The sequence below is a fragment of the Sceloporus occidentalis genome, unplaced genomic scaffold, assembly GCF_023333645.1.
Source record: "Sceloporus occidentalis isolate IW3139 unplaced genomic scaffold, rSceOcc1.0.p SCAF_10, whole genome shotgun sequence".
NCBI lineage: Eukaryota > Metazoa > Chordata > Lepidosauria > Squamata > Phrynosomatidae > Sceloporus > Sceloporus occidentalis.
Window position 1 is genome coordinate 21370311 of NW_028316990.1, and position 25133 is coordinate 21395443.

Here is a 25133-nt window from a genome sequence, read left to right on the forward strand (position 1 = left end):
TGAAAGACAACAACATGCCTCTTTATTGTACATTTGACCATTTCTTTAAAAAAACAAAAGCAAAGAGTGATTCCAAGGCCAATGCAAGCTTTAGCAGGAAGTCCAAAGCTTCTCTCAGAGGAACTGTCCTGAAGCTGATATGAGGCAAAGCCCTGGAGACCGTCCAAAGAGACCCCTTGGCTGTCTCCTACTAAGGCAGCACCCTCTTAATCTGCACCCCATGTTTCCCACACGCTGCCACTCATCCAAATAACCCCACTGGCATGAAACAAGAGCTGCTAATGTGGCACCCACCAGTGATGCATCCCTGAGATCACTGCCAATACTTGCAAAACAAGCCATCGTGATGAAGTCCGGGAGGGAAGAGGCTGATGCTGTCCAACTGTGGAGCCGAGAACATCCTCTGGGGCCTCCTGCAAACCCAGGAATGGCTTCCATCCATTGCTTCCATCATGGAGGAAAGAGCAGAAGGCACCCACTTTTGGTGGGCATCTGCTGCTGGTTGTGCTGCTACCGCAAAGGGAAGGAGAAAAACTTCTTGCCCGACTTGCAGCGGACTTCTGTCGCGGGAATTCGTAAGATGGACGAAGAGTCCTCAAAGCCATCCACTATCTCCTGGAAAAACACAGAGGAGAGTTGAGTCACTAGCCAAAGGACAGCGGGTTTACAAATGAATGTGGGGAGCTTGGAGTAGGAAAGTAACTTATGTGTGGGCCCACCGGCTATGCTCTGAGTTGGTTACAAGACTCAGTTCATGTGGGGCAGCCTTGGACTTAGAAAGCAGTTTGCAGCTGGGGATCATAAGATATCCTTGAAATAAATCCTTTCTGAGAGATGGTTCCTTTGTTCCTCCCAAAACAAGTACAAAAGATGCAGGTGAGTTACCTGGAGCTCGCGAAGACACCGGCCTTCCAGGGCTTCAGAGTGATTTCCAACACACCAGGCCAGGCTGAGGTGGAAGGAGGGGTTCTGTACCAAAACAAGGAAGAGCCAAAACCCACAGGGAGTCAAACTCAGCCAGTCAGGCATCCCTGTCCAGCTGAAATCTGTGCATGGGAATATGAGCACCACCCCCTGCCTTTTCTAGAAAGATGATTATAGGACAACCCTTGGCTGGCTAAGCTGCATGGGGATGATGGGAGCTGTGATTCAACCCATCTGGAGGGTGTGCATTAGGTATGGAAAGGCAACCCTAAAGCAAGGAGATACCAGTAGCCACAGACATGTCAGAGGAATTTCAGCTGGAGGGCAAACAACCTCTTGAAGAGACTACAGTGAGTTCAGGGTAACCAGATGTCATAACTGTAAAGTAGGACACTCACTTGCAAAGTGTAGAGACATTCAAGAACAGTGTAGGCCCTTGCAAAATAAAAGCTAAATTCATATAAATTCATGCTTCTCAGTCATGCTCAAAAAGGAAGGCGATTTGAAAATTCCTCCTGGACCTAAGGTTGAAATGCAGGAAATGTCCTGGAATAGTAGGATGTCTGGTCACCCCGAGTCAGTTAAAATGGCAAGAAGCGCTAGTAAGCTCTTACATACATCTCTACGCATGACTCTGATGCACTTAAGATCCAGTAAATGAGCATTTTGCTAGCTAATAAAACCAGCCTCTAATATTAACATAGCTTTTCATTCAGCTACAGCTGCCTGAGCAACGCAAAGGTCAGTGTGCTCTGCGGAGATAAGGCTGCTCAGCTTTGGAATGCCTGAGAAACTGTTCTTTTTTTAGAGTGGGGCGGCTTCGCTCTTGGCCCATGGAAGTGCCAGCACTTTCAGGAGAGAAAAGGTATTTAGGATTTGAACACAAACTGGCCTGGGTCTCTGGGTGATGTCTGGTACACTGCTGGGGAGGGATGCTTCTCTCATCTGAAGGGATGTGTCTGTCGCCTTTGTCTTGGGGTGTTATTCCTGCTTCTCTTTCAGCATTTAGGTGTAACAATTAAACCACCGCTTTGTTGCACCTGTGGCCCTCACTCTGCAGATCCTTGAACTTGGCTGAGCTTGGATCAGGATCCAGAATGGTTACAGAGATTCTCCATCCCTCCTGGGATTACTTCCTCTCCTTCTGGAAACCTGACTCTGCCTGAGCCCAGGTCCCATTCAAGAGCCTTTCTCACTGGCCAGCACAAGACTTCCGTTGTCTTTCCCCCTGACTCCCCTCCTTGAAAAAGCACAAAGCTTCACCTTGTAAAAAGTTGTCAGGCTAAACTCCTCCATAACTCTGTCTACTTCAGACACCAACTCCAAAAACTCTGGATGCCCCGAAGAGACCTCCAAGCCAATGAAGGTTCTGCAGAAAGAGATTGGCGCAATATTTCAGAGCAGCTCTTTTGGGGCGAAAACCCACCTTGGCGTGTGTCTGTCTGTGTGCATGCTTTGCTCCAGAAAGCAAACAGCGGGGAACTGAAGGGAAGTGACATTCTAAAGGCAAAGTAACAGGAGTTATTTGGAAAGGTGCACACTGTGGCATTTAACTTGTACCCACTGATAATTAGCAATAAATGATCTCTCAAAATCTAAAGAGGGGATCAGAGCACAGCTCCCCTTCCCCACGAAAGAGGCGAAGCTCAAAGTGGAGTCAGGAGAGACACAAAAGTACCACATCCAACAATTTTCAGCATGTCATCCTCAAAGGGAATGGTAAAGATCCATGTATATTGATAAAAGAATTCAGAACAGGCATCAAAGTTCAATACAAACAAAGCAAGGGCTCTGTATTTCAAATTACTGAAACCACAGAGGACAATTACAAGTTGTTATGGCTTTTTAAAACAGAGCCAGCATGTAATGGTTTGGGATCAGCACTCTGGAGACTAAGCTCCAAATCTGCCCTCTGCCCCAGAAACCCACTGGATGATCTTAGGCAAGTCATACTCTCTCAGCCTCAGGGGAAGGCAAAGGCAAGCCTGAAGAAAGCTTGGCTAGGAAATTCTGTGATAGGTTTACCTTAAGCCGAAACAACTAGAAGGCACACAACAACAAATGGCTTTCAAAAATTTATTACCTAAACTAGGAACAGACACACCTCCTTTACAAACAAGCTGGGGCCAGCTGCACCCAGAGGAAGTGTGTCGCTCAGCATTTGCCCCATGACCCCCAGGTGTGTTGCCATCTCCCTCCCATGCCTCTGGGTCAATGGTAGAGAAGGCTCACCCACAGCCAAGAGGAGTCAAAGAGGAGCCGAGCTACAACTCTCTCAAGGGTAGTGGCAACCAATGCGTTCATGCAGGCATGAGAGATTTGTAGTGCCAAGGAAGGGCCACAAGTGCTAGATGTTGAAGGGGAGCCTAAGTTTAGCTTTGCTGGGGCTCCAAATGCCTGACCCCACTGCCTCTGCACCAACACCCTTTAAAGTCCATGGCGAGGGGCAGACCCACAGCCACTTACCCACCTGGTTTTGGTCTGGTTAGTGTAAACTTTCACTTGGTCTGCTCTGCAGATGAACCTGAAATGGGAGAGAGAATCCGTCTGAGCTGGGAAGATGAGAAGCACAAACAGTTGGCCCTTATTTAAATAAACTGTTTACTGTTTTATATTTTTAGAGGCTGTTTACCCTCTATATTTGTTGTTGTTGGTGTCATATGCCCCCAGGTCATGTTTGACCTAGGGCAACCTTGAACTAGGGTTTTCTTGGCAAGACTTCTTCAGAGGGAAGTTTCCTATTTGTCTTCCTTTGAGGCTGAGAGAGTATGACTTACTCAAGGTCACCCAATGGTGACTTTGGTCAAGTCATACTCTCTCAGCCCCAAAGGAACGGGGCACCTGAGCTCCTGAAGGCTCTTACTTGGGGAAGGAGACCAGGCGCTCCTTGAGAGACTGGACAAAAGGGTTTATCCAGTGATAACGCAGGACCACAACTTGAGAGAGGCTGATGTGGAATTCGGTCACAGCGGTCAGAGAAGCCACGCATGTGCGCGCGTGCGAGAGGAGGAGCTGCAGCAGATCCAGGAAATCCTCCTCAGCCTCATCTGTAGAGAAAGAGGGGACAAAAACCAACAGATCAGGGGGACTGGAGGAAAGAGGAGCCTATGGATGACCCACAGGCCAGGAGCAGCCCTAACTACTTGAAGGCCCTTTCCAAGCTCCCACCGACTTCTAGGAAAGCTCATGCTGCCAACTTCTTTCTTTCAGCCAGTCTCAAAGGTGTACAAGATCTCTCTATATATTATTATTGGACCTAAAGGCATCTAGGAAAGCTCCTGCTGCCAATGTCTTTCTTCCAGTGAGTCTTAAGGATCTCTGTAATACAGATTTCAGAGACTAACAGGGCTATATGTTTGTATTTTCCTCTCTCATTGCCTTTGATGGTGATGGGGCAGAGGGCCAAAGAGGCTTACAAGGGACGTAAACGTGTGTCGCCCAGTTGCCTGGCTCATGGGGGAAAGTCCTGAGGCGTCCTCCATGTTTGCTGCTGTCGTCCTCCACCGCTTCCCTCTCCTCCTGGTCTCTGAACATCCTGAGCACACTCTCTGGAACATGGAGCCGGGGGGCAGATGTGCTGAAAGGCAGAGCAAGAAATGAATATGAACATTCCTCTTTTTGGGTGGGAAAATAAAACCCCACGAATCAATACACACTTCTGACCAAGAGGCACCTATGCGCCATGAAGGCCTACCTGCAGCATTGGTGGCAATGACAATTCATGTCACGGTGTTTTAATAACAAAAAAACAACAACAATAACAATATGGTTTGTTTATATTTCCCGCCTCTCCCTGCAGATTGAGGCAGGATTACAACATAACATAAAATGGCAAAGTATTTGCCGGATTCGCCCCTTTTCACTTGCTGCCCCTCACTCCTGGAACCTTCTTCCTCCACAAGCAAGAGTCATCACTTCTTTAACCAGCTTCAAAACAGAGTTGAAAACCATCCTGTTCAGGGAAGCCTTCCCAGACATCGCATAATTGTCGCTTACTATCTGATGTTCTGTTGTTGACTGTTTATTGATCCATTTCCTGAATTGCTATGTACTGTATATGTATTATCCTACTTGTGAGTATGTATTTTCCCTGGATAATGATTAACCTTCCATTTTGAAGCCAAGCCCTCCCTCCTGTCCATCTGCCTTGGTCCAGGCCTCGGAGGTAGAGAGGAACTGCTGGACCTCTTACCCTTTCCCTCCACCACTCCCTTCTCCTTCTGTGTCATGTCTTTTTAGATTGTAAGCCTGAGGGCAGGGAACCGTCTAACTAAAAAATTGCATGTACAGCGCTGTGTAAATTTACAGCGCTTCATAAATAAAGGTTAATAATAATAATAATAAAAGTACAATAAAAATACGTTAGACCCTGAACCTTCCCACCATTAAAATTAATATAAAATTCAATAACAATAATAATATTATAATAATATTTTATTATTATAATACATAATATATTATATTATTATAAGAGTATTATTATCATTATATTATTATAAGAGTTTTATAATAAGAGTATTATAATATAATTATAATTATATAAATTATATAATATTTATAATTATAATAAAATATAATAAAACAAAACTATTATATTATTATATTAGTATTAGATTATATATAAATATTATTATAATAAGAGTATTATTATAAGACTATGATTATTATTATAAGAATATTAACAATTAATATTAGTAATAATATTGGTAATAATAATAATAATAATAATAATTTAAAAATCCCTCATCGATAATGATCAGATCATTCTGACAGCTCCACCTCGAAGGGGAAGACGTCATCCCAGCGCCGCCGCCACCGCCCGAGGAAGAGGAGCCGCCCTCGTCTTCCGACCCCGAGCTGCTGTAGCCCACCAACGCCGCCCCGCTCATGGCTTGGCCGGCGAGGTCACTCAGGAAACACCGAGGCTCCGGGATGCCGACTAGGCCTCAAATCGCGGTCCGCGCATGCGCAGAACCGGCCCTGAGAGGGCAACTCCCCGCCCATCGCCGATGCGCGCGCGGCTATGACGTCACAGGGAGCGACGTCGCCGGCGCCTGCCGTAGAGCTATGAAAGTGGATCCCCCGGGGGATGCTGGGAGTTGTAGTCCAACAAAAGAAACGGAAAGAGTAAGAAGAAAGGCCCCTGATGGAAGTCTCTTTTTTCTGACGCCGGAAGAGCCCAGGTCCTTCCTCCTCCTCAGTCTCCTCCTCCGCAGTCCCCTCCTGGGTCCGCAACGGTAGTTCTCTCCGCGGTCCGGCAGAGGGCGGCCCCTTCTTCCATCTCCGCCGCCGCCGCCGCTTCTTCCCCTTCCTCCTCTTCGTCGGAGGCGCCTCTGTCCCGGCTGGAGTCCCGCTTGCCTTTCGGGGGTCTCCCCTCCTCTCCTCCACTTCGCCCGAGGAAGGTCACTCTGGGCCGGGAGAGGCCGCTACGCGAGGCCGGGGATCCGAGGAGGCGACTAGGCCGCACCCTCCCTCTTTCCCTCAGGTAAGGCTCTCGGTCCTCGGCTTCGGACCAGACAAAAGGCGGCGGCCCTTAAGTCCCTCCCTGCTGGGAGCTTAAAACCCCGGAGGAAACGGGGCTGTTCCAGAGGAGCCCTTTAGGAAGGAGCTATCCCTCGAGGGACACGGAAGTGGGGCTGGGCTGACACGGGTCGGAGGCCCTGTGAGAATGCGGGACACGGGAGTTATTCTCTCTTCACCCCCGAAAAAACCCCAACATGTTCATCCAGTCTGCGACGCCTTTTCAAGTGTCCCATAAATACAGAACGTATATGTATTTCCCCCCTTTTCTTGTGTAATTGTGGTATTGTTATTATATTTGCTGTGATGTATTTGGGTAGCGGGGCTCATCTTGTATTTTCCATCCCTTCGCTTTGTAACCCGCCTTGATTCCGCAAGGAAAAGGCGGGATGTAAATAAATCAAACTATTATTGTTATTGATGTTATTATTACAAGGATCATGGTTTACCAGGAAGTGAGTTTGTCCATTTCCTCCCTAGCATATAATCTCAAAAACCCAGACTAAAACATTTTAAAGCCTCAGTAAAAACGCACACAATTTCAATCCAGACAAGAAGGAAACCGAAATAGAAGCAACATCGTTTGGAGGAAAAAGAAATAATCTCAAGTGGCTTTAAGAACAATTAGAATAACTGGTTTAATTAATAATAAAATAACATTTATTTTTGGAATATAGTAGTTGGCATGTTGCATAAATGATATAATAGGAAGGAGGAATCAAGTCAGAGAGAGTCTTGAAAGCTGGGTGCTGAAGTTAAGCTTAAAGGAAGTGTAAAGATGGAGGAAAAGGTGGAAATTAAGAATAATAATAATAAAATCTTTATTTCTATATTGCTTTTCCTGGAAGATCAAAGCGGTTTACAAGTTCCAGTACAGATGCACCACACATCGTATGACAATATAAAATGCAAACAGGAGAAAAGAGCATTACTTTAAAACATCCTATGAAAACATTTTAAAACCACGCAATCACAAATTAACGTCTTAAATACGCTTCGCATTGGAGGATCAAGGGATAGGAGGGTGATTTTTGTTTTGTTTTTCCTATGAAGGATCGGGGGGTATGCCAAGCGGAACAGATGAGTTTCCCACGCTTTCTTAAAGACATCTGGGGAAGGACTGAGACGGATCTCTTCAGGGAGTCTATTCCAATATGCTGGAGCGATAGCTGTAATTGGTGAGTTACCGACAATCGCACCCTAGGATGTTCCAGTAAATGTTTGCCTGTTGTTCTGAGGGTGCGGGGCGGATTATGTAGGGAGAGGCGCTCCCTCAAGTAACACAGGCCCAAGCCATATAGGGCTTTATAGGTAACAACCAACACTTTGTATTGAGCCCGGGAGCTAATAGGCAGCCAGTGAAGAGCTTTTAATAATGGGGTTATATGGTCCACTCTTGAGGTCCCAGTGGCTAATCTGGCTGCAGCATTTTGAACTAACTGTAGCTTCCGAACCTGGTACAAAGGTAGCCCCATGTAGAGCGCGTTACAGAAATCCAAGCGAGAGGTTACCAGTGCGTGTACTACTGTTTCAAGGTCCTTTCGGTCCAGACAGGGATGCAGTTGGTGTATCAGCCGAAGCTGGTACCAAGCACTCCTGGCCATCGCATCCACTTGGGATGAAAGCTGTAAGGATGAATCCAGGAGTACTCCCAAACTGCAAACTTTATCCTATGGGGAAGTGTGACCCCATCCAGGACCAGATGACAAATTCCTCTGTCTGGATCTGGGGTACCTATCACAAGTACCTCTGTTTTCTCTGGATTCAGCTTGAGTTTGTTTTCCCTCATCCAGCCCATTACTGACTCGAGGCAGGCATCCAGAGAAGAGATGCCTTCCTTAGTCACTGTATCAGTCGGAGACATGGAGAGATAGATCTGGGTGTCATCAGCGTACTGATAGCACCGTGCTCCATGTCTCTGGATGATCTCCCAGCGGCTTCATGTAAATATTAAACAGCATGGGGGACAGGATGGTGCCCTGAGGGACGCCAGATGTCAGCTCTCTTTTGCGAGAGCAACAGTCCCCCAGCCTCACCATCTGGAATCTTCCCAAGAGGTAGGACTGAAGCCACTGGAGCGCAGTGCCGCCAATACCTAACTCTCTCAGGCGTTCCAGAAGGATACCATGGTCTATGCCATGGTATCGAATGCCACTGAGATGTCCAAGAGCACCAGCAGGGTCACACTTCCCCCGTCGATGCCCAGACGGAGATCAACGACTAAGGCGACTATGGCAGTCTCAACCCTGAACCCCGCTCTAAAGCCAGTTTGAAATGGGTCCAGATAATCAGTTTCATCCAAGACAGCTTGGAGTTGGAAGGCGACTGCTCTCTCAGTCAAATTGTTAAGTATGTTGGGATAGGAGTATTACGCATCTGTTTATGTGAAAACGTAATACATATTATTGGGGGGGGGGGAGAAACAGCTGAAGAATTCCCCTGTCTGGGATCAAGCATTGATCAGAATGGAGACTGCAGTCAGGAAATAATAATAAGAATTTATTGATTGATTTCATTTCTATCCCGCCTTTCTCCCCAAAGGGACCCACGGCGGCTCACAATAACAATTTTAAAAACATATTGCAATTAAAAAATAATAATAAAATGAAACATCACCAAAAAACAATGTAAAATTACAAATATTACAATCACAATGAAATCACAATGTCCGTCCCATACAAGAAGACTAGGAATGGGAAGGGCAGCTATGAAAGAACTGGAAAAGCTACCAAAGAGCAAAGGCATACAACTGAGCCCTAAAGTCAGAACCGTCCAGGCCATTGTATTCCCCATCATCCCCATGGAAAAGCGACTGAAGAGCAAAGGCATACAACTGAGTAAATTATATATAAACCCCTGTGCCTAACCTGAAATAGCATCATTCCTCCCCTTTCTGGGCTTCCGCTCCCCTGCTGCCACACACTTTTTCTGTCCTTTTACTAGAAGTTTTATTTATGTGTGTGCAGGGAACATAAGAGGAAAATTGTGAGTGCGGAGGTGAATGGGCTTTCCTCTTTGTGTGAGATAAGACAAGATGGGCAACGGCAAGCTTAAAAGGGTAAGCCCCCGGCCCATCAAGGGGAAAGGTGGACTTGGGAGCCTCTCTCCTAAAGCACTTGGTAGAACCATTTGCCCCCTCTCACTGAGATGCCATTTGAACTATGCCCAACTCCCAGTGACTCAGTGTCCAGGTATTTATAGCTTGTTCTCCTCAATGGGCTCCTGGGTGTATAGGTGTGGCCAGATAACAAATGCATTACTACTACTAATAATAATATTAATAATAATAATAATAATGTTTATTTATATACTAGGGAGAGAAGGCTGCGTGGGAGAGTTGTGACCAGTGGAAGGTGTTTTCAGAAGTGTTTATTTTATTTATTTATTTATATCCCACTCTTTTCCCAGGGCTGGGACTCAGAGCGGCTTCACAGCATTAAAAAAACAAACAAACAAAAAGTACAATTAAAAACATTTTAAAAATAAATAAATAAATGACGTACATTAAAAAGAATGATTAAACTAATCCAACATTCCAGCTTGTCCTTATAGTAATTCCTTAAAAGCCTGTTTGAACAGGTAGGTCTTCACCTGCCAGCGGAAAGCCATCAAGGAAGGAGCCGTTCTTATCTCCCTGGGCAGGGAGTTCCAGTCTCTAGGGGCAGCCACCGAGAAGGCCCTCTCTCGTGTCCCCACCAAACGTGTTTGTGAAGGTGTTGGGATGGAGAGAAGGGCTTCTCCAGAGGATCTCAGAGTCTGGGCAGGTTCATACCAGGAGAAACGGTCTGCCAAATAATGTGGACCTGAGCCATGTAGGGCTTTGTAGGATATAACCAGTACCTTGAATTGTGCCCGGGAACGAACTGGTAGCCAATGAAGCTGTTTCAACAGGGGAGTTGTATGGGCTCTGTAATCGGCGCCTGTTAACAGCCTGGCAGCAACTCTTTGAACCAGTTGAATTTTCCAAACACTTTTCAAAGCCAGTCTTATGTAGAGCCCATTACAGTAGTCCAAACGGGATGTAACCAAGGCATGTACCACCGTGGCAAGATCTGGCTTCTCAAGGAATGGGCGCAGTTGGCGCACAAGTTTTAAATGTGCGAAAGCACTCCTGGTCACAGCAGAGACCTGGGCCTCCAAGTTCAAAGCTGAGTCCAAGATTACCCCCAAACTGCGAACCTGTGTCTTCAGGGGGAGTGTGACCCCATCTAACACAGGCTGCACCCCTATTCCCTGATCTGCCTTCTGACTGACCAGGAGCACTTCTGTCTTGTCTGGATTAAGTTTCAACTTGTTTGCCCTCATCCAGTCCATTACTGAAGACAGGCACTGGCTTAGAACCAGGACAGCCTCCTTGGATTGAGGTGGGAAGGAGTCGTAGAGTTGAGTGTCATCTGCATATTGATGACACCGCACCCCAAAACTCCGGACAACCTCTCCCAGAGGTTTCATGTATATGTTAAACAGCATAGGGGACAACACAGAACCTTGAGGGATCCCACAGGTCAATGGCCAAGGGGTCGAACAGGAGTCCCCCAGTACCACCTTCTGAGTTCGTCCCTCCAGGAAGGAACGGAGCCACTGTAGAACAGTACCTCCAAGCCCCATCCCAGAGAGGTGGTCTAGAAGGATACCATGATCGATGGTATCAAAAGCCGCTGAGAGGTCCAGGAGAACCAACAAGGACACACTCCCCCTGTCCAGTTCCCTGCGTAGGTCATCCACCAAGGCGATCAAGGCTGTCTCTGTTCCATAGCAAGGTCTGAAACCAGATTGAAATAGATCTAGATAATCCATTTCATCCCAAAACCCCTGGAGTTGGGAAGCCATCACACATTCCAGAACCTTGCCCAGAAATGGTAGGTTAGACACTGGCCGATAGTTGTTCATTATTGTGGGATCCAAGGATGACTTTTTTTTAAAGAGGCCTCACAACAGCCTCCTTTAGGCAGGATGGAATTCTGCCTTGTTGTAGGGAGGCATTGATTACCTCCTTTACCCACTCAGCCAGTCCCCCTCTGGCCTGTTTAATAATCCAAGAAGGACAAGGGTCCAAGACACATGTGGTGGCTGTTACCTTTCCAAGGATTCTGTCCACATCATCAGGCTGCACAAGTTGAAAAGTATCCATTAACACTGGACCGGCAGGAGCCAAGGTTACATCCACTGACACTATTAACTGTAGCATCCAATTCGGACCGAATCTGAGTGATTTTATCTGCAAAATGCTGAGCAAATTCTTCACAGCGAGCCTTTGAGTGGTCTGCATTTTCTACTTGAGGATGAGCGTGTAAAAGACCCTTGACCACTCGGAACAGCTCTGCTGACCGGCTCCTTGCAGATGCAATTCTGGTAGCAAAAAATAATTTTTTTGCTGCCCGCATTGCCATAGAGTAGGCTTTCAAATAGGCTCTAGCCCGTATTCGATCAGATTCACTCCGAGTCTTCCGCCAACGTTGCTCTAGTCTCCTTCTTATTTGCTTCATCAACATCAAATCCCTAGAGAACCAGGTGTCTGGTTTGGCTCCACTCTGTGAGAGGGGACGCTCAGGAGCGATTGTGTCCACCGCTCTGGCCATTTCTCCATTCCAAAGGCTGGCTAGGGCTTCAACAGAATCGCCTGCCAAGGTGACAGGAAACTCTCCAAGAGCCCTTAGAAATCCATCTGGATCCATCAGCCTCCTGGGGCAGACCATCCTAATCAGTCCCCCACCCCTGCAGAGGTTCTGAGTCCCAGTAAGTCTAAACCTGACCAGATAATGATCTGTCCATGATAATGGAACTGTGGAGAGTTGGGTCTGCTAGAACCCGGTTATTCACAGCTTTTTCTCCTAAGGTAGTAAGCTGTAGTTTGTGCTGAGAAGACAGTGATAAAACCTCACATAGCTTTAGTCTCACATTAGATGTGCACTTTTTGTGGGGGGAATAAATGGTGATGTTTGAGCATCTGGGACAAAGGAGAACCATTAGAATGATGGAGATCCTGTGGAGGAGGAGGAAGAGTTGGTCCCAGGAGGCAGGGGGAGGGCACACTTTTGTTTGTGGGTCTCACCTGAATGCTCCCTTTTCTTACAGATCCTTGATGGGCATTGTGGAACAAGGTGAACGGCCTTCTGCATCATCCGGGATGTTCCTCCTACTAGTGCACACCACTGTTTGATGCACACTGCTCTCAGCGGTAGGAAAGAGTCTCCAGCCCTGTCGATCCACGAGCTTGGGATTCTCAATTGCCGGGCGCCCAGATCTTCTTAATCGTGTTGCCTCAATTGAGAAGCTGAAGCCCTTATTGTGGAAACCCCGGTTCCTTTTCCCCAGCATGTCAGAGAGCTGGCAGCAGCAGCAGCCACCGCAGCAGCAGCCGCCGCCCCCTCACCATGCTGGGACGGCCACCCTGCCAGAGCACCCCATCCCGTCGAGCGCCGTGGCGGAGAACCCCTTGGGCTGTGCCGTCTATGGCATCCTCCTCCAGCCGGAGCCCAGTGGCCTACAGCACCATCCTCCCATTTCCGCCAGCGGGGGTGAGCCCTCCCCCAAGTGCGGCGTGTGTGGGCATGACTTGGCACACCTCTCCAATCCCCAGGAGCACCAATGCCTGCAGGGGGGCCACGACCGCTCCTTCCAGTGCACCCAGTGCCTGAAGATCTTCCACCAGGCCACAGACCTCCTGGAGCACCAGTGCCTGCAAGTGGAGCAGAAGCCTTTCGTCTGTGGGGTCTGCAAGATGGGCTTCTCCCTGCTCACCTCCCTGGCCCAGCACCACAATGTCCACAACGGCAGTGCAGCTGTCAAGTGCTCCATCTGTGAAAAGACTTACAAGGCAGCCACTGCTGTGTCCGCTGCCCCTGAGGAGCCTGCCCCACCTCAGCAGCCAGCAGCGCTGAACCGGATCCCTGTGGAGAAGCCCTACAGCTGCTCCATCTGCCAGAAGCCCTTCAAACACCTCTCTGAGCTCTCGCGACATGAGCGGGTGCACACGGGAGAGAAGCCGTACAAGTGCAGCTTGTGCGAGAAGAGCTTCAGCCAGTCTTCCCACCTGGTGCACCACAAGCGTACTCACAGCGCCGAGCGGCCCTACAAGTGTACTGTCTGCGAGAAGGCCTTCAAGCACCGCTCCCACCTGGTGCGCCACATGTACGCCCACTCGGGGGAGGCCCACCTCTTCCGCTGCAATGTCTGCGAGCTGCACTTCAAGGAGTCTTCGGAGCTGCTCCAGCACCCCTGCACGCCCAGCGGGGAGCGGCCCTTCCGCTGTGGGGCCTGCCACAAGGCCTTCCGCCGGCCCTCTGACCTCCGCCAGCATGAGCGCACCCACAGCACTGAGCGACCCTTCCAGTGCGACCTCTGCCAGATGAGCTTCAAGCAGCAGTATGCCCTCATGCGCCACCGCCGAACCCACAAGACAGTAGTTGCTGTGGGTGGTGTGGCTGGTGTGTCCGGTGCCACTACTACTGCTGCCACAGCCACAGCCGCTACTCCTTCTGGGGAGCCAGAGTTGCAGTCGGGCCCATTCAAGTGCTCCCTGTGCGAGAAGGGCTTCGTCCAGCCGGCCCACCTCCTCTACCACCAGCATGTCCATGGAATTGAGAACCTCTTCAAGTGCAACGCCTGCCAGAAGGGTTTCAGCCAGTCCTCGGAGCTGCTGCGCCACCGCTGTGTCCAGAGTGCCGAGCGCCCCTTCAAGTGTGCCGCCTGCAGCAAGGCCTACAAGCGGGCCTCTGCCCTCCAGAAGCACCAGCTGACCTCCCACTGTGCAGAGAAGCCCCTCAGATGCACCCTCTGCGAGCGGCGCTTCTTCTCTTCCTCTGAGTTTGTCCAGCACCGCTGTGACCCGGCCCGCGAGCGGCCCCTCAAGTGCCCGGACTGCCAGAAGCGCTTCAAGTATGCCTCAGACCTGCAGCGCCACCGACGCGTCCACACCGGGGAGAAGCCGTACAAGTGCCCCTCGTGCGAGAAGGCCTTCAAGCAGCGCGAACACCTCAACAAGCACCATGGTGTCCACACCCGGGAGCAGCACTACAAGTGCATGTGGTGCGGGGAGCGCTTCCTGGATCTGGGCCTCCTGCAGGAGCACAGTGCCCAACACACCTCCACCGAGGCCACTTACTCTGTGGCCCCCTGTCTGCCCTGAATAGCTCCCACGTGGATGAAAGGGTTGCACCAACCTGCATGCCCAGCACCAACTGCCTCCCCATGCCCTTGTAGGGCTGGCTTGAGCATAGGTCAGGCTGCTCGCCTGGGTGGTGAGGACTGTCACCCTCTGATGACAAGCCAAGGACAGAGTAGATTGGTGTGGGCTGAGAAGGGGGAAAAGCATGCATGCCAGCCTGTGCCCTTGCACTCCTCTCTTCTTAATTTGCAGCTTGGGAACTTGCAGCGACTTTAGCCTGCCTTGATGTCCCAAGTGCCACATCCATCTCCCAGGTCTGACTGAAATGAACATCTCCGGCAGAACCTACCAGTCCAATTCAAACCCTCCCTCATCCCTGATCTAGAAATGTGGTTTCTGAAAAGATTTTGCCATGTTTTTGGGTGGCAGCGGGGTGGCATTTGCTCCTTGCAAACCATGGAACAGGATTAGGTTAGAGAGGTTTCTGTGAAGGATGGACTTGGTTCCTCTGAAGACACACTGTACCCTGGGGAAAGGTCACTTGCCCACACATGCTTATGCTCTTCTGCCTGTTCTTTTCATTTCATCCATGCATTTGTGGGAAGTGGGCCAAGGATTGCACCTGATGACCATCTCCTTGGCTTCAGTTATACAGAACCATCAGTGGTGGGCTCTCTGGCTTCCCTCGCTTCTAGAGTTCTCAGGATGCCATCCAATCTGGTAGTGTGGATGGGTCCACAGTACAATAATGAGAGACAGCCAGAAAGTCATGGGAGGGGAGGGGGAAGACTCTGTTTCTCTAAAGCCAGAATGTGCCCAATTCCTACCCACATGAGTATACAGTATGTCATAGAGAGGTTTCCCTGTGTAATTTCTGGGCAGCAACAACAAATGGAAGAAGGATCTTTTTTACATGCAACTAAAGAGTTTGGACATCAAGGTGATTAAAACTCTGCTACAGGACCCTCCCTGGAACTGTGATCTTTCAGAGCCCCCTTTGCTGTCGTGACCTTAATGGCCAGCCAAATGAAGCAGAGTTGGCATAGCCAAGCCCCTGAAAATGCCTTTCTTTGGGACCATTCTGTGGGACTGGTGTGTATCTGCATGCGTGCGTGCATATTTAGTGCCCTTTATATTCAGCCCTGCAAACACTATCAGACTGGGAGATGGCGGATGCAGCGAAGCCTCCAGGACAGCCATAAAAAAGTTTATGGTTTTACCTCTTTCTGGCTGTGGAACAGCAGCTTTCTCACCTGGATCCATCCTGCAGGCTGTACAGTGTTGTAAAAAGGGTGGAAATGCCTCTCTGGGCAAGGTCTGTCCAGGGCTGGCTCCAGGCACAAGAGGGCGGCCGGATGCGTTGTCGGTCTCCCCTCTTGTAGGACCTGCTCTCTTGGCCCTGGGCTGTTCATGACACCTCAGATGTATAGAACTAACTTTTATGGAGTTTGTCTTCATTATTTTTCATATCGCTTTTTTAAAAAGCAGTTTAATATTCATTAAATATCTGTGTAGCCCAGACAAATGTCCACCTTGATTCCTTAAAACACAAAACAAAAATGTCTGTGACAGGGCCCTTGGATTTTGATGTTAACTGTATGTTTACTCCAGGATATGCTTGGTTTTTATTTCTGCATTTAATCCCAAGAGGGGAAGCTTCCTCCCAAGTGGGAGGACTATCAGGATGTGGCAGAAAGTGTGTTTTGCAGAGGAGCAGAGTAGCTGCTGGAAAGGGAGTGGGTGGCTGGGCCTCCTAGCTTGCCAGACCGGATATTTTGAAACGGAAACAGCTCCTATATCTAGGCGGCACATCAAGGCCTTTCTTGGGAATGGGGAGCGTTCTGTCTTGGGAAAAACTTTCCTTGTTTTTCTCATTTAATGTATGACCTTCCTTTCTCCTCTCTGTGGACTGTCATTGTTACAGAATGTATTTTGCTAGTATTTAGCCCTTCATCTGAAAATGTCCTTCCCTACTGAACCATTTTTTTTCTCCTATTACTTCAGCCCTCCCTCAGGAATTTGCCTCTCCTTATCTCTGTAACTTGGCTCTGCTCCTGGACCTGGTGGTGCTCAGAACCAGACACATGATTTCCTGACCTGGACTCTCCAGAGCTCATAAGAGGCAACAAGGCAGCGCTGATGAAGCAAGAGCATTGGTAACTAATGGATGTCACCCCCCAAAAAAAACAACAACACAGGGATGTTGGGTGAGCTGCTAGTAGATGGTAGTGGCATTCCTTTGGCAAGAAAATATATTTGGTTGGGAGTTCTAGTGAAAAAATATCATGGAGGCTTTAGCTGAAAAATGCTGTAGTGTGCTAGAATTACTCATTGTGGCAGGGAGGCTGCTACTACCCATTTCTGGCAAAAGCCTTCAGTTTTGTTGGGGAAACTGTGATCCTTAGCCTGGCCTGGGGATGCAGCAGTAGGGCCTTGAAGCCTCGCAGTCTGGGCCCTGTGAGAGATGGGGAGCCCTGGGGTTTCTTGAGCCCCCCCCAAGCTTACTTGTGGTGGTGAGAAAAGTGTTCCTTTGCTTCCGAAGCAACAGCCCCAGAGGGGAAACCCTGCTTTTCTGGCATGGCCCCAGAGGTGGTTGTTTTGTCTTCTGACAGACAGTGCAGGAATTGGAAAGAGTACATTAAAAATTAAAGTTGCTACCTGTTGTTTTTCACTTTCCTGGGGAAAAGGTTACTTTTTTGAGGCTTGTGGAACTGCTGTTGCCATCTGAGGAAGTTGGCCAAGTCTACAAAAGCTCATGCTACAACTTATTTTGTTCAGCAACACTTACCATAGTGTTGAACGTAAGCAAGGAGTGGTCATGTTCTGTTTTCAGCTGTTAAAGGAGGTTCCCATGCCGCCCAGAGCAGCACAGGACCGTGCCTGTTGCTTCCAGCACAGAACTCCATGCCACTTTACTTAGGAAGCTGTGCTTTAGCAACAATGGAAAGCCTGGCTGGCTGGCAGCCACACATGCACTTCCTGCAGGGGCCAGAGAACTGTGTCTTTGAGGTGAGGATTTCAGTCATAGAAGTAAGAGACAAAGTCCTGTCAGTGCTGGTCTGAGCAGCCCAGGAACCTTGGTTGCCTGTTAGAAGCAGAACAGCAACCCTGGCCTACACCCCTTTGCTCTTAATGCAAGTGCTAACAGGTCAGGCAACACCAGCATGAGGAGCCAGATGAGGAATTACTTTTTTAAAGCAGTAGTCATACTTTCACATTCAGGGCAGCAGCATGTAACATAACCTGTTATCTTTAAAAACTAACACTTCAGGGTCTGGGGCTGTGACAGATATGGGACCTACTATGGTGATTTAGAGAGGTTCTTTGACTCTGGGAGCCCTAACCATAGTTATCTGTCTGAGGCCCCCTCTACAAGCATGAATATGTAGAGCAAAAGAGTACTTGCAAACACTAGCAATGATGGTGTCTTATCTCTGCAGCAGTGACACTTGGAGCTAGAAATGACCTGTTCTGTGTGAGAACCAAATTGTGGATAGGAAAAAGAAAGCTGTCTTGTGATCAGCAAGTGCCCTGACGAAGCATTTTGATGACTCCATGCCTTAAGGGGTGAAATGTTCCCTCACTGAGACACACATATCCTGTTTTTGGGCAGAAGTGAGCATGGTTTCTGCTTTTAGAATAGGAGCAAGCAATTTCTTAGTCTGTGGGCCAAGGTTTTGGCTGAGGACACTCCAGGAGGCTGCAGAAACCAACAGACCTGGATGAACAAGTTAACAAGTTGTGTTAATTAGAGAGCAGAGCCTAAATGCCAAGCCCAGTTCCTTGGCAGGGGCAGTGTTCTGCTTATTGCATGACCTTGTGCATTTGGTGTTGCTTTTTACTTTTCCACATTTAAAAAACCCCACAGGTTACTTTTACAAACTACCTTTGATGCTGAGGTTGCCTGCTAAGCTGGGGCAAGGAATGACCAAGAAAATACACCATCCCTCCCTTTCCCACCCCGACTGTCTCCTTGCTGCCTTCCTCCCACTTTTTGAGATTCTTATTTTAACTTGACCAGGAAACACCTTCTGGATGCCTTCCTCTGCTGAGGCAGCTAATGGCTTTTATTCTTTGTGGTCGTTCAGGAGCCGAAGGAGAAGATCCGTGTGGCTCTTGGCCCGCTGGCTTCCTTCCTAGCGCCAGGGCTGCAGGTAGTGGGATCGGCTGGAAAGGAAGGGGAGGCACTGTTTGTGTCTGAGCAATTCACAAGGGCTCCGGCTGCAAGGCCTGGATGCTTCCACGCCATCCCCTTGCCTCACTGAAGGCTGCACAGAGCGCTTGCTTTCTGGGTGGAAGGGTACAGAGACTCCTTGTAAGCCCAAAAGTGGACTGAGAGGGGCTCTGGATTCCCACCATCTTGGATGCTAAGATGCAGCCAGCTGTCCAGCATACTTAGCTTGGAATCCTGTTTGGGCACCATGCCAGTGTTTGCGCTTTTCCCAGCAGTGTGTGGCGGCAGCGGCAGCAGCAATGGAAGGGAAGGCAGGCAAAGCCGACCGACTCCAAGCAGCCTGTTTTTCCAATGGCATCCTTCCATTACATTAGGGGTGGGCAACTATGGAGGGGGCCATTTTTCAACCCTGAACCCCTCCTTCCCCTGGGCTGCACCAGTGGCTCCAATAGGACCAGAACTGACGTCGTGTCTGATTTGGGATGGGTGGGCTTTTTCTTTCTTTTGGGGGGGGGAGTTCTCTGTTGCTTGTGGTGTGTGAGTCAGGGGCAGAACCACATTTCCCGGTGATTTTACCCTAGTTTTGGCAATCTAGGCATGAAAGATCACCTGTAGAAAAACACTTAAATTTGGGAGTTGTGACTTTGGAGTCCAAAATCTGGGGCTGCATATGGCCCACAGAGCATGCTTTCCGTACCCCCTGCTTTGCAGCTATTTGCATGCTAAGTTGAGGCCTTTCTCCCCGTGGATAAGATGCACAGAACATCATGAGCCAAAAGGATTTCAGCCCCAAATTTCAAAATTAAGACCCAGTGAAAATGAGCCCAGAGGGCACACTTTAGCATTGGTTGAACTTCACCCAACTATTCCAGTCAGTTGGTTTTCTGGCTCATTATGAGCCCAAGATTATATTATATCTTGTGATCTTGTGTGTCTTGGGTCCAATTCAGAAGAAAGGCAGATTATAAATAAATAATATGCCAGCATTTTCTGAGTGGAGGGTTGGTTTCTTACTGAACTGGTGTTTTAGAGGCACCATGATTGCTTACCTGTGTGCCGATCCAAAGCTCCTGTAGGTATTGCTGCAACAAAGGGGGGAAAAGATGAGAAAGCTCCATGGATCTCACCATAGAGTTCTGCAAGGAATTAACAGGGATACACAAAGTCCTAGGGGACCTGCTAGGTAACTTACACGGTGTTGTAAGGGAGAGGCTTTGGCCCATATCTGGCTAGGCTGGGGTTCTGGTTAAGGCAATACTAGCAGGAAAAGAGAGAGAAGGTGTTACAAATTGCTCATTCAATCTTATATAAAATGGCTGTGCTAGCTGGGGAGGCCTTGAAATGGTTGCCCCAAAAGGTAACTTCCCAGGCTCTAGTTTTGGTGAATGATGCCAAGAAGGCAGAGCAAATTGATCCAAGGTTTTTAACCTTCCTAAGCTCGGTCTCTTGTCTTTGATGCCAAAGGAGTAGACCAACTTGGTTAAGATGCCAGGTTTGTTTTTCTACCAAGGAACCAAATAAAATATTGGTCAGAAAGCCATGTTTGCCCAAGGCGGTATCATAGGATTGGAAAGTCCTGGTGGCAAATGAACCTTTTAAAAAATTGAGACCCCACCCAGCCCAAGACACTGTTTGCCCCTCTCACCCTCCCTAACAAACCTGTACCCTCGTTTTCCCAAAAAGGGCACCTCTTACCCTCCAGGTCTGTGTGACGTCTGGTTTCAGGTACCTCAGGGCATAACAGCTGAAGCCAAGCACTGGGAAGGAAGCAGAGAAGAGACAGTGTAACCCCAGTCTTCCCAGTTGTGGGAAGTCTCTGAGGGTGCCAACTATGCCAAGATCAAAGGGGGGAAATGGCAAGGGCACACATCATTTGGGGGATAATGGGGGTACTCTATGCCAGCTGCATCATCTTTGAAATGTGGGGTTGAGAAAGGCACCCAGGGAATGTCAGGGGTTGCTCCCAAATTCCTGTGCAAGCCACCCAGGGGATGGGTCTAATTTTTTCAATACCATTTGTCCTCTTGTTATGAATTTGAGCTTGGAACCAGCAACTTGTAATTGCCTTCCTCCTCTTACCTCTTTTGTTAAAATTTGGCAGTTTGAACTCTCCGGCCGTGGAGACAAAGTGAGACCAGTCGTCCATGGCCCGAGTGAAGCTGGGCCATTCTTCCTGGTTGATGCTGGGCACCAGAGGAGCCATCTTCCCCGCTCGATACTTGGCGGTCAGGCACTTGCCCAGCTCTGTCATTCCCTGAGTAACAAAATGGTTACTACAGTGGGCCCTTGGCATAAGCTGGGTATTGTCTCCAGGACACCCCCCCTTGTGGGTAACAAAATCCGTGGATGCTCAAGCCCCATTAAATACAATGGCATAGTAAAATGGTGTCTCTTATGTTAAGTGGCTGGCAGGGGTTGGATAGGAATGACTTACCAGGGATGGAAGGCGCCGATTGGGTACCCCAGCCAAGGTGAAGGTTGCATTTTCAAAATCCGCTTCAGGATGAAAAATGAAGAAGGGAGAAAGATGAGAAAGAGACATGGAGATGTCTTTCCACCTCTTTTGGGGCTTCTGAGGTGCAAACATGGGTTGAAACCATAGAACAAAGTGGAGAAGATGGCCTCTAAAGCAGAAATGTGGCTTCTGGGCTGAGACTCTACATATTTATTATTCCCTTGATGTTTCAAATAGAAACTCCCATGGATCTAAGCACAAAAAGGGATTTGAAAGCTGGATCAGCGTAAGTAGGACCCATGGCCATGAAACTGGGATAAGACTTCCCTTGGGTCTTGCCAGTGGTTGCTCTTGCTCTTCCTAGGAGATCAACAATGTCACTGGGACTCACCTTTGGAGCAGCCAGTGGCCGTCCGGGAGTGCTCATCGGTCAGCCGGTTGGCCACCGTGTCCATGTCCATGCGCCGTAAGGTGGGCAAGAAGGGGTGGTAGAGGTGGTCCTTCACTCCGGCCAGCATGACCTTCCGGGGCTGCAGGGGGATGAGGACTGCCGGGGAGGCGTAGACGGGGCTGCCATCTTGGTGCCATGGGACCAAGTCCAGCATCTGGGCCATGGCAGTTGCGTCAGCTAAACCAAGGGGGAAATGGTGTCACAACATCTCCAGAAGAACCTCTCCTTTTCTCTCTTCCACCTCCTCTTCCTTCACACATTGTTGTGTGCCTTCAAGTCATTTCTGACTTATGACAAGGTGAACCTATCCTGGGGTTTTCTTGGCAAGATTTGTTCAGAGGAGTTTTGCCATGGTCATCCTCTGAGGCTGAGAGAGTGGTACCCCAGTCTTAGGAGACAACAACGGACTGGGAATTTTGGACCCTCCATGATTCAGATTCTATCACAAGAATCTAGGAGAAAATAAGCACTATTGTCTGCTGTAAAAGAGATTGGGAGGGGGCAATGCTTGGCACAATTTTGTCAATTCTGGGGGTCCTGTCCTCCCAAAATTGGAGCAAAATAGAGAGGAGCCTACCTTGCTCTGCTTGCGAACCACTGCCTTCTCTCTTCTGGCTTCTCTTGGGGGGGGGGTCTCACAGCCCTTTTGGGTCCCTCCTGGTCAGGTGTCCCCAATTGTCCATTGTGATAGGGACCCAAAGCCCCAGGTCACTTGTTGGGTGATGGATGATGAGGACAAGGTTGCTAAGAGATGGTGAGGGCCATTGTCCATGGGGAGGCCATTGGTTGCTGGTGGCCTGTGTGTGGCTCAAATGTGGGCCAAGCAGCCTCAGATCTTTATGGGGGGAGAAAATAAAGTAAAATGGAGGGGCTGGTGGGAGCCATGCAAGGAAACCCCAGAGTTGGGCAGGGACTTGTTTTGCATTCTCCCTATGGTTGCCGGTGGCTTCCCCATTCATTCAGGGCTCAAATGTGGGTCAAGCAGCCTGAGATCTGTTGTTGTTGTGTGCCTCCAAGTCATTTTTTACTTATGGCAACCCTAAGGCAGGGTTTTCTTGGCATGTTTCTTCAGAGGGCCTTTGCTATTGAGGCTGAGAGAGAGTGACTTGCCTAAGGTTACCCAATGGGTTTTCATCCTCAAGAGGCACTCAAACCCTGATTGTTAGAGTTTTAGTCCAATGCACAAACCACCACACCACACTTTATGGGAGGGATAAACAGAGTAAAATGAAGGGTGATAACCCTGCAAGAAAACTCCAAAGATGGGCAGATTGTAAAGACGGCAGACTCTCATTTTCAAAACCTTTTTTTAAAAAATTCATAATTGTTGAGGTTTTTTTTAAACTTGACTTTTAATCTGTGTCAGTGGCTACCAAACTTGGTCTTGCAAATGTTTTGCACTTCAGCTTCCAGAATTCCTGACCATTGGACAAGCTTGCTGGGGCTTCTGGGAGTTGAAGTCCAAAATTACCTGGAGAACCAAAATTTAGGAACCACTGATCTTTGTGGGTATTTGCATTGGGTCCAAGTTGGAAGAAGGAAAATAATTTGATGCCTAAATGAATACAAACTCTCAGGAGGACTTGCTCCGGAGAAAGCATCTTGGTCCGCACTGGGCTTCCTCCAGCGAATGCGCTCCCATAGGAGGCAGAAGGGCTCTGTGGGGAGATTAGGGGCCCTGGGAAATCCTGTTAGGCACACCAGGTCCATTGGGAAAGGGCTCATCCGTTAATTGCCCACGTTTGCAAATGCAAGATTACTGCAGTTCCTCCGCATGTGAGCCTCCCTTGCAATTGCAATAGCCATGGCCTTGCATCATTGCCAGCCATGAAAGCACCTCCCTTGCAAAATTGTGCCCACGCCTATCAGTTGCTATTAAGATCTACAGTATTAATAACTCTGGGTGGATTTGTAGTTAATTATATATGTGTGTGTGTGTGTGTGTGTGTGTGTGTGTGTATGAAAAGAAAAAGGGAAGGACAACTTTACATCTCCCCTATGCAGAGCTTTTTGCTCTAGAGAGACTAGTGTTTTCCTAATTTTTATCAAATAAGAAGTCTTGCATTTCATTGGCTTGGAAAAGGTCAGATTCAATAACCTGGGCATTTCACAGTAAATAAATTGTACCGATTCAACAATACGAAAAGCAATGCGCCATGGTTTCTCTAGGTCACCTTTATTTCTAGACCTTTTTTAAATGCACACTTATGAACAATAAAGGTTGCTGTATGCGGAGAGACCTTGCAGAATCCCAAGGTGGGCCCATTATGAGAAGGCATGAATGTTTGGAAAATGCAATGATGCTTGGAAAGGTGGAAGGAAGTGGAAAGCAAGGAAGGCCCCAATGCCTCACCCCAAGGTGAGCATCCATGCCCCAAGGTGCCACTGAGCTCTTTCTGGATTGCAGAGCGAAGCAGCCGCTTCTTTCTTAATCCAATTTGTAAACTGTGCTACCAGATAATCCCTTTTCCAGCCTCACAGAAGGCAGAGAGTCCAATTTCATGGCAAGAGACAGAAGGGCTTTCATCCAAAACAGGCGGCGAGAAACCCACCGGCCTTGCTGGCTTCCTTGCTCTCTTTCAGCAGAGACCCACCAGCGCCACGAGAGACCTCCAGGGAAGCCACCCAGGGATCAGCCCCAGCCATGGATCTCTAGCCCTGCTGCCGGTACGTCTGCTTTATCCTCGGGTTTGCTTTGCTTACATCAAAACCTCACAGACCTCTGTAATATCCGTATGCGAGGGGATGGTGGAGCATCCGCTTTCATAGACTTGGTGCATCTTGAGGAAGTAGACCAGAGATTCCCAAACTTTGTTCCTCCAGGTAATTTTGGATTTCATCTTTCTGAAGCCACCAGAGCCAATGTCCAGGAATCCTAGGAGCTGAACTCCAAAACATCTGGAGGATCAAAGTTTGGGAACCACTGAAGTAAACTGAGTCTATTACGAAGGCTTATGAAAGTCAGCCTGGTGCCATGGTTTGAGTGTTGGATTGTGGCTCCAGAGACGAGGATGCGATGGCCCACTTGGCGAATCTCCTCTAGGTTTCAACCAGAACTTTAAAGGGGCTCTCCATAAAGTAGAACAGGGTCCCCCAAATAGATGCAGCAGCTTGAATAACTCTTTTAAAGCTCAACTCAAAGCAGATTCACAGCCCCACCGACATCGGTGCCCCCATTGCTTTAGCCAACTGACAATGAACTGGGCTCCTTGTCTTGCCCTGTTTGCAAACCCAATTCTTTTCTTTTGCTCAGTTACCAAACCTGCAGTGTATTCTCTGAGCTTGGGACAAGTTATGTCCCTTAGGTTCTGTGGTCCAAAAAAAGTTTCAGTGTGAGTTGTAGCTCAAAAAGGGTAGCTTTTCCTAAGGTCTGCCTAGCTGGACTAGCCAGCTTTGAAAGGCAGCCCTATAAAACGCCAGAGAGATAACTGGCACAGGGCTATTTCTGTCCAGGGAGAGGTTGGTGGCTTGCATTAAGCTGCTCAGAGGCAGAGGCCAGGTG

At 48.6% G+C, this 25133-nt stretch overlaps 3 protein-coding genes across 10 annotated transcripts in view; 1 reads left to right on the top strand and 2 right to left on the bottom strand.

Moving 5' to 3' along the window:
• Window positions 1–6025, bottom strand: USB1 (U6 snRNA biogenesis phosphodiesterase 1). The gene is made up of 7 exons (XM_089477160.1): window positions 5704–6025; window positions 4341–4501; window positions 3788–3971; window positions 3395–3448; window positions 2188–2293; window positions 886–969; window positions 1–615 (listed from the first exon to the last, which is right to left on the bottom strand). Exons 1-7 carry the CDS (start codon window positions 5811–5813, stop codon window positions 511–513), a joined length of 804 nt encoding a protein of 267 aa, XP_089333286.1. The 5' UTR covers window positions 5814–6025; the 3' UTR covers window positions 1–510.
• Window positions 5981–25133, top strand: part of LOC149306105 (uncharacterized) — a 27269-nt gene continuing 8116 nt past the window's right edge. Inside the window, exons 1-5 of one of the 8 annotated variants that reach the window (XR_016271732.1) lie at window positions 5981–6409; window positions 7498–7622; window positions 12520–15643; window positions 16556–16707; window positions 24218–24292. Coding sequence is in view for 1 of the 8 variants with exons in the window: in XM_089477156.1 (XP_089333282.1) it covers window positions 12761–14572 (1812 nt within the window). In the remaining 7 variants the exon portion in view is untranslated. Of the gene's footprint in view, window positions 6410–7497; window positions 7623–12519; window positions 16215–16555; window positions 16708–20826; window positions 21340–24214; window positions 24299–25133 lie in introns of those variants that run through there. The other 7 variants (XR_016271731.1, XR_016271734.1, XR_016271733.1 and 4 more) reach the window with 7 other exon arrangements.
• On the bottom strand, window positions 18688–21813 carry SPMIP8 (sperm microtubule inner protein 8). The gene is made up of 7 exons (XM_089477161.1): window positions 21572–21813; window positions 21160–21221; window positions 20805–20979; window positions 20421–20482; window positions 19918–19982; window positions 19775–19807; window positions 18688–18718 (listed from the first exon to the last, which is right to left on the bottom strand). The coding sequence occupies exons 1-7, from the start codon at window positions 21792–21794 to the stop codon at window positions 18688–18690; spliced, it is 651 nt and encodes a 216-aa protein (XP_089333287.1). The 5' UTR covers window positions 21795–21813.

What these genes read in the sequence shown, in the direction of transcription:
- USB1 (XM_089477160.1), bottom strand. Translation starts at nt 5,813, where the DNA reads ATGAGCGGGGCGGCGTTGGTGGGCTACAGCAGCTCGGGGTCGGAAGAC. An exon ending in ATGACGTCTTCCCCTTCGAG is followed by an intron (nt 4,502 to 5,703) that starts GTGGAGCTGTCA and finishes TCTGCCTTTCAG; the next exon opens with CACATCTGCCCCCCGGCTCC. An exon ending in ACTAACCAGACCAAAACCAG is followed by an intron (nt 2,294 to 3,394) that starts GTGGGTAAGTGG and finishes CTCTTTCTGCAG; the next exon opens with AACCTTCATTGGCTTGGAGG.
- SPMIP8 (XM_089477161.1), bottom strand. Translation starts at nt 21,794, where the DNA reads ATGGCCCAGATGCTGGACTTGGTCCCATGGCACCAAGATGGCAGCCCC. An exon ending in ATCGGCGCCTTCCATCCCTG is followed by an intron (nt 20,980 to 21,159) that starts GTAAGTCATTCC and finishes TTTGTTACTCAG; the next exon opens with GGAATGACAGAGCTGGGCAA. An exon ending in AGCTTTGGATCGGCACACAG is followed by an intron (nt 18,719 to 19,774) that starts GTAAGCAATCAT and finishes CTTCCTTTCCAG; the next exon opens with CCGATCCCACTACCTGCAGC.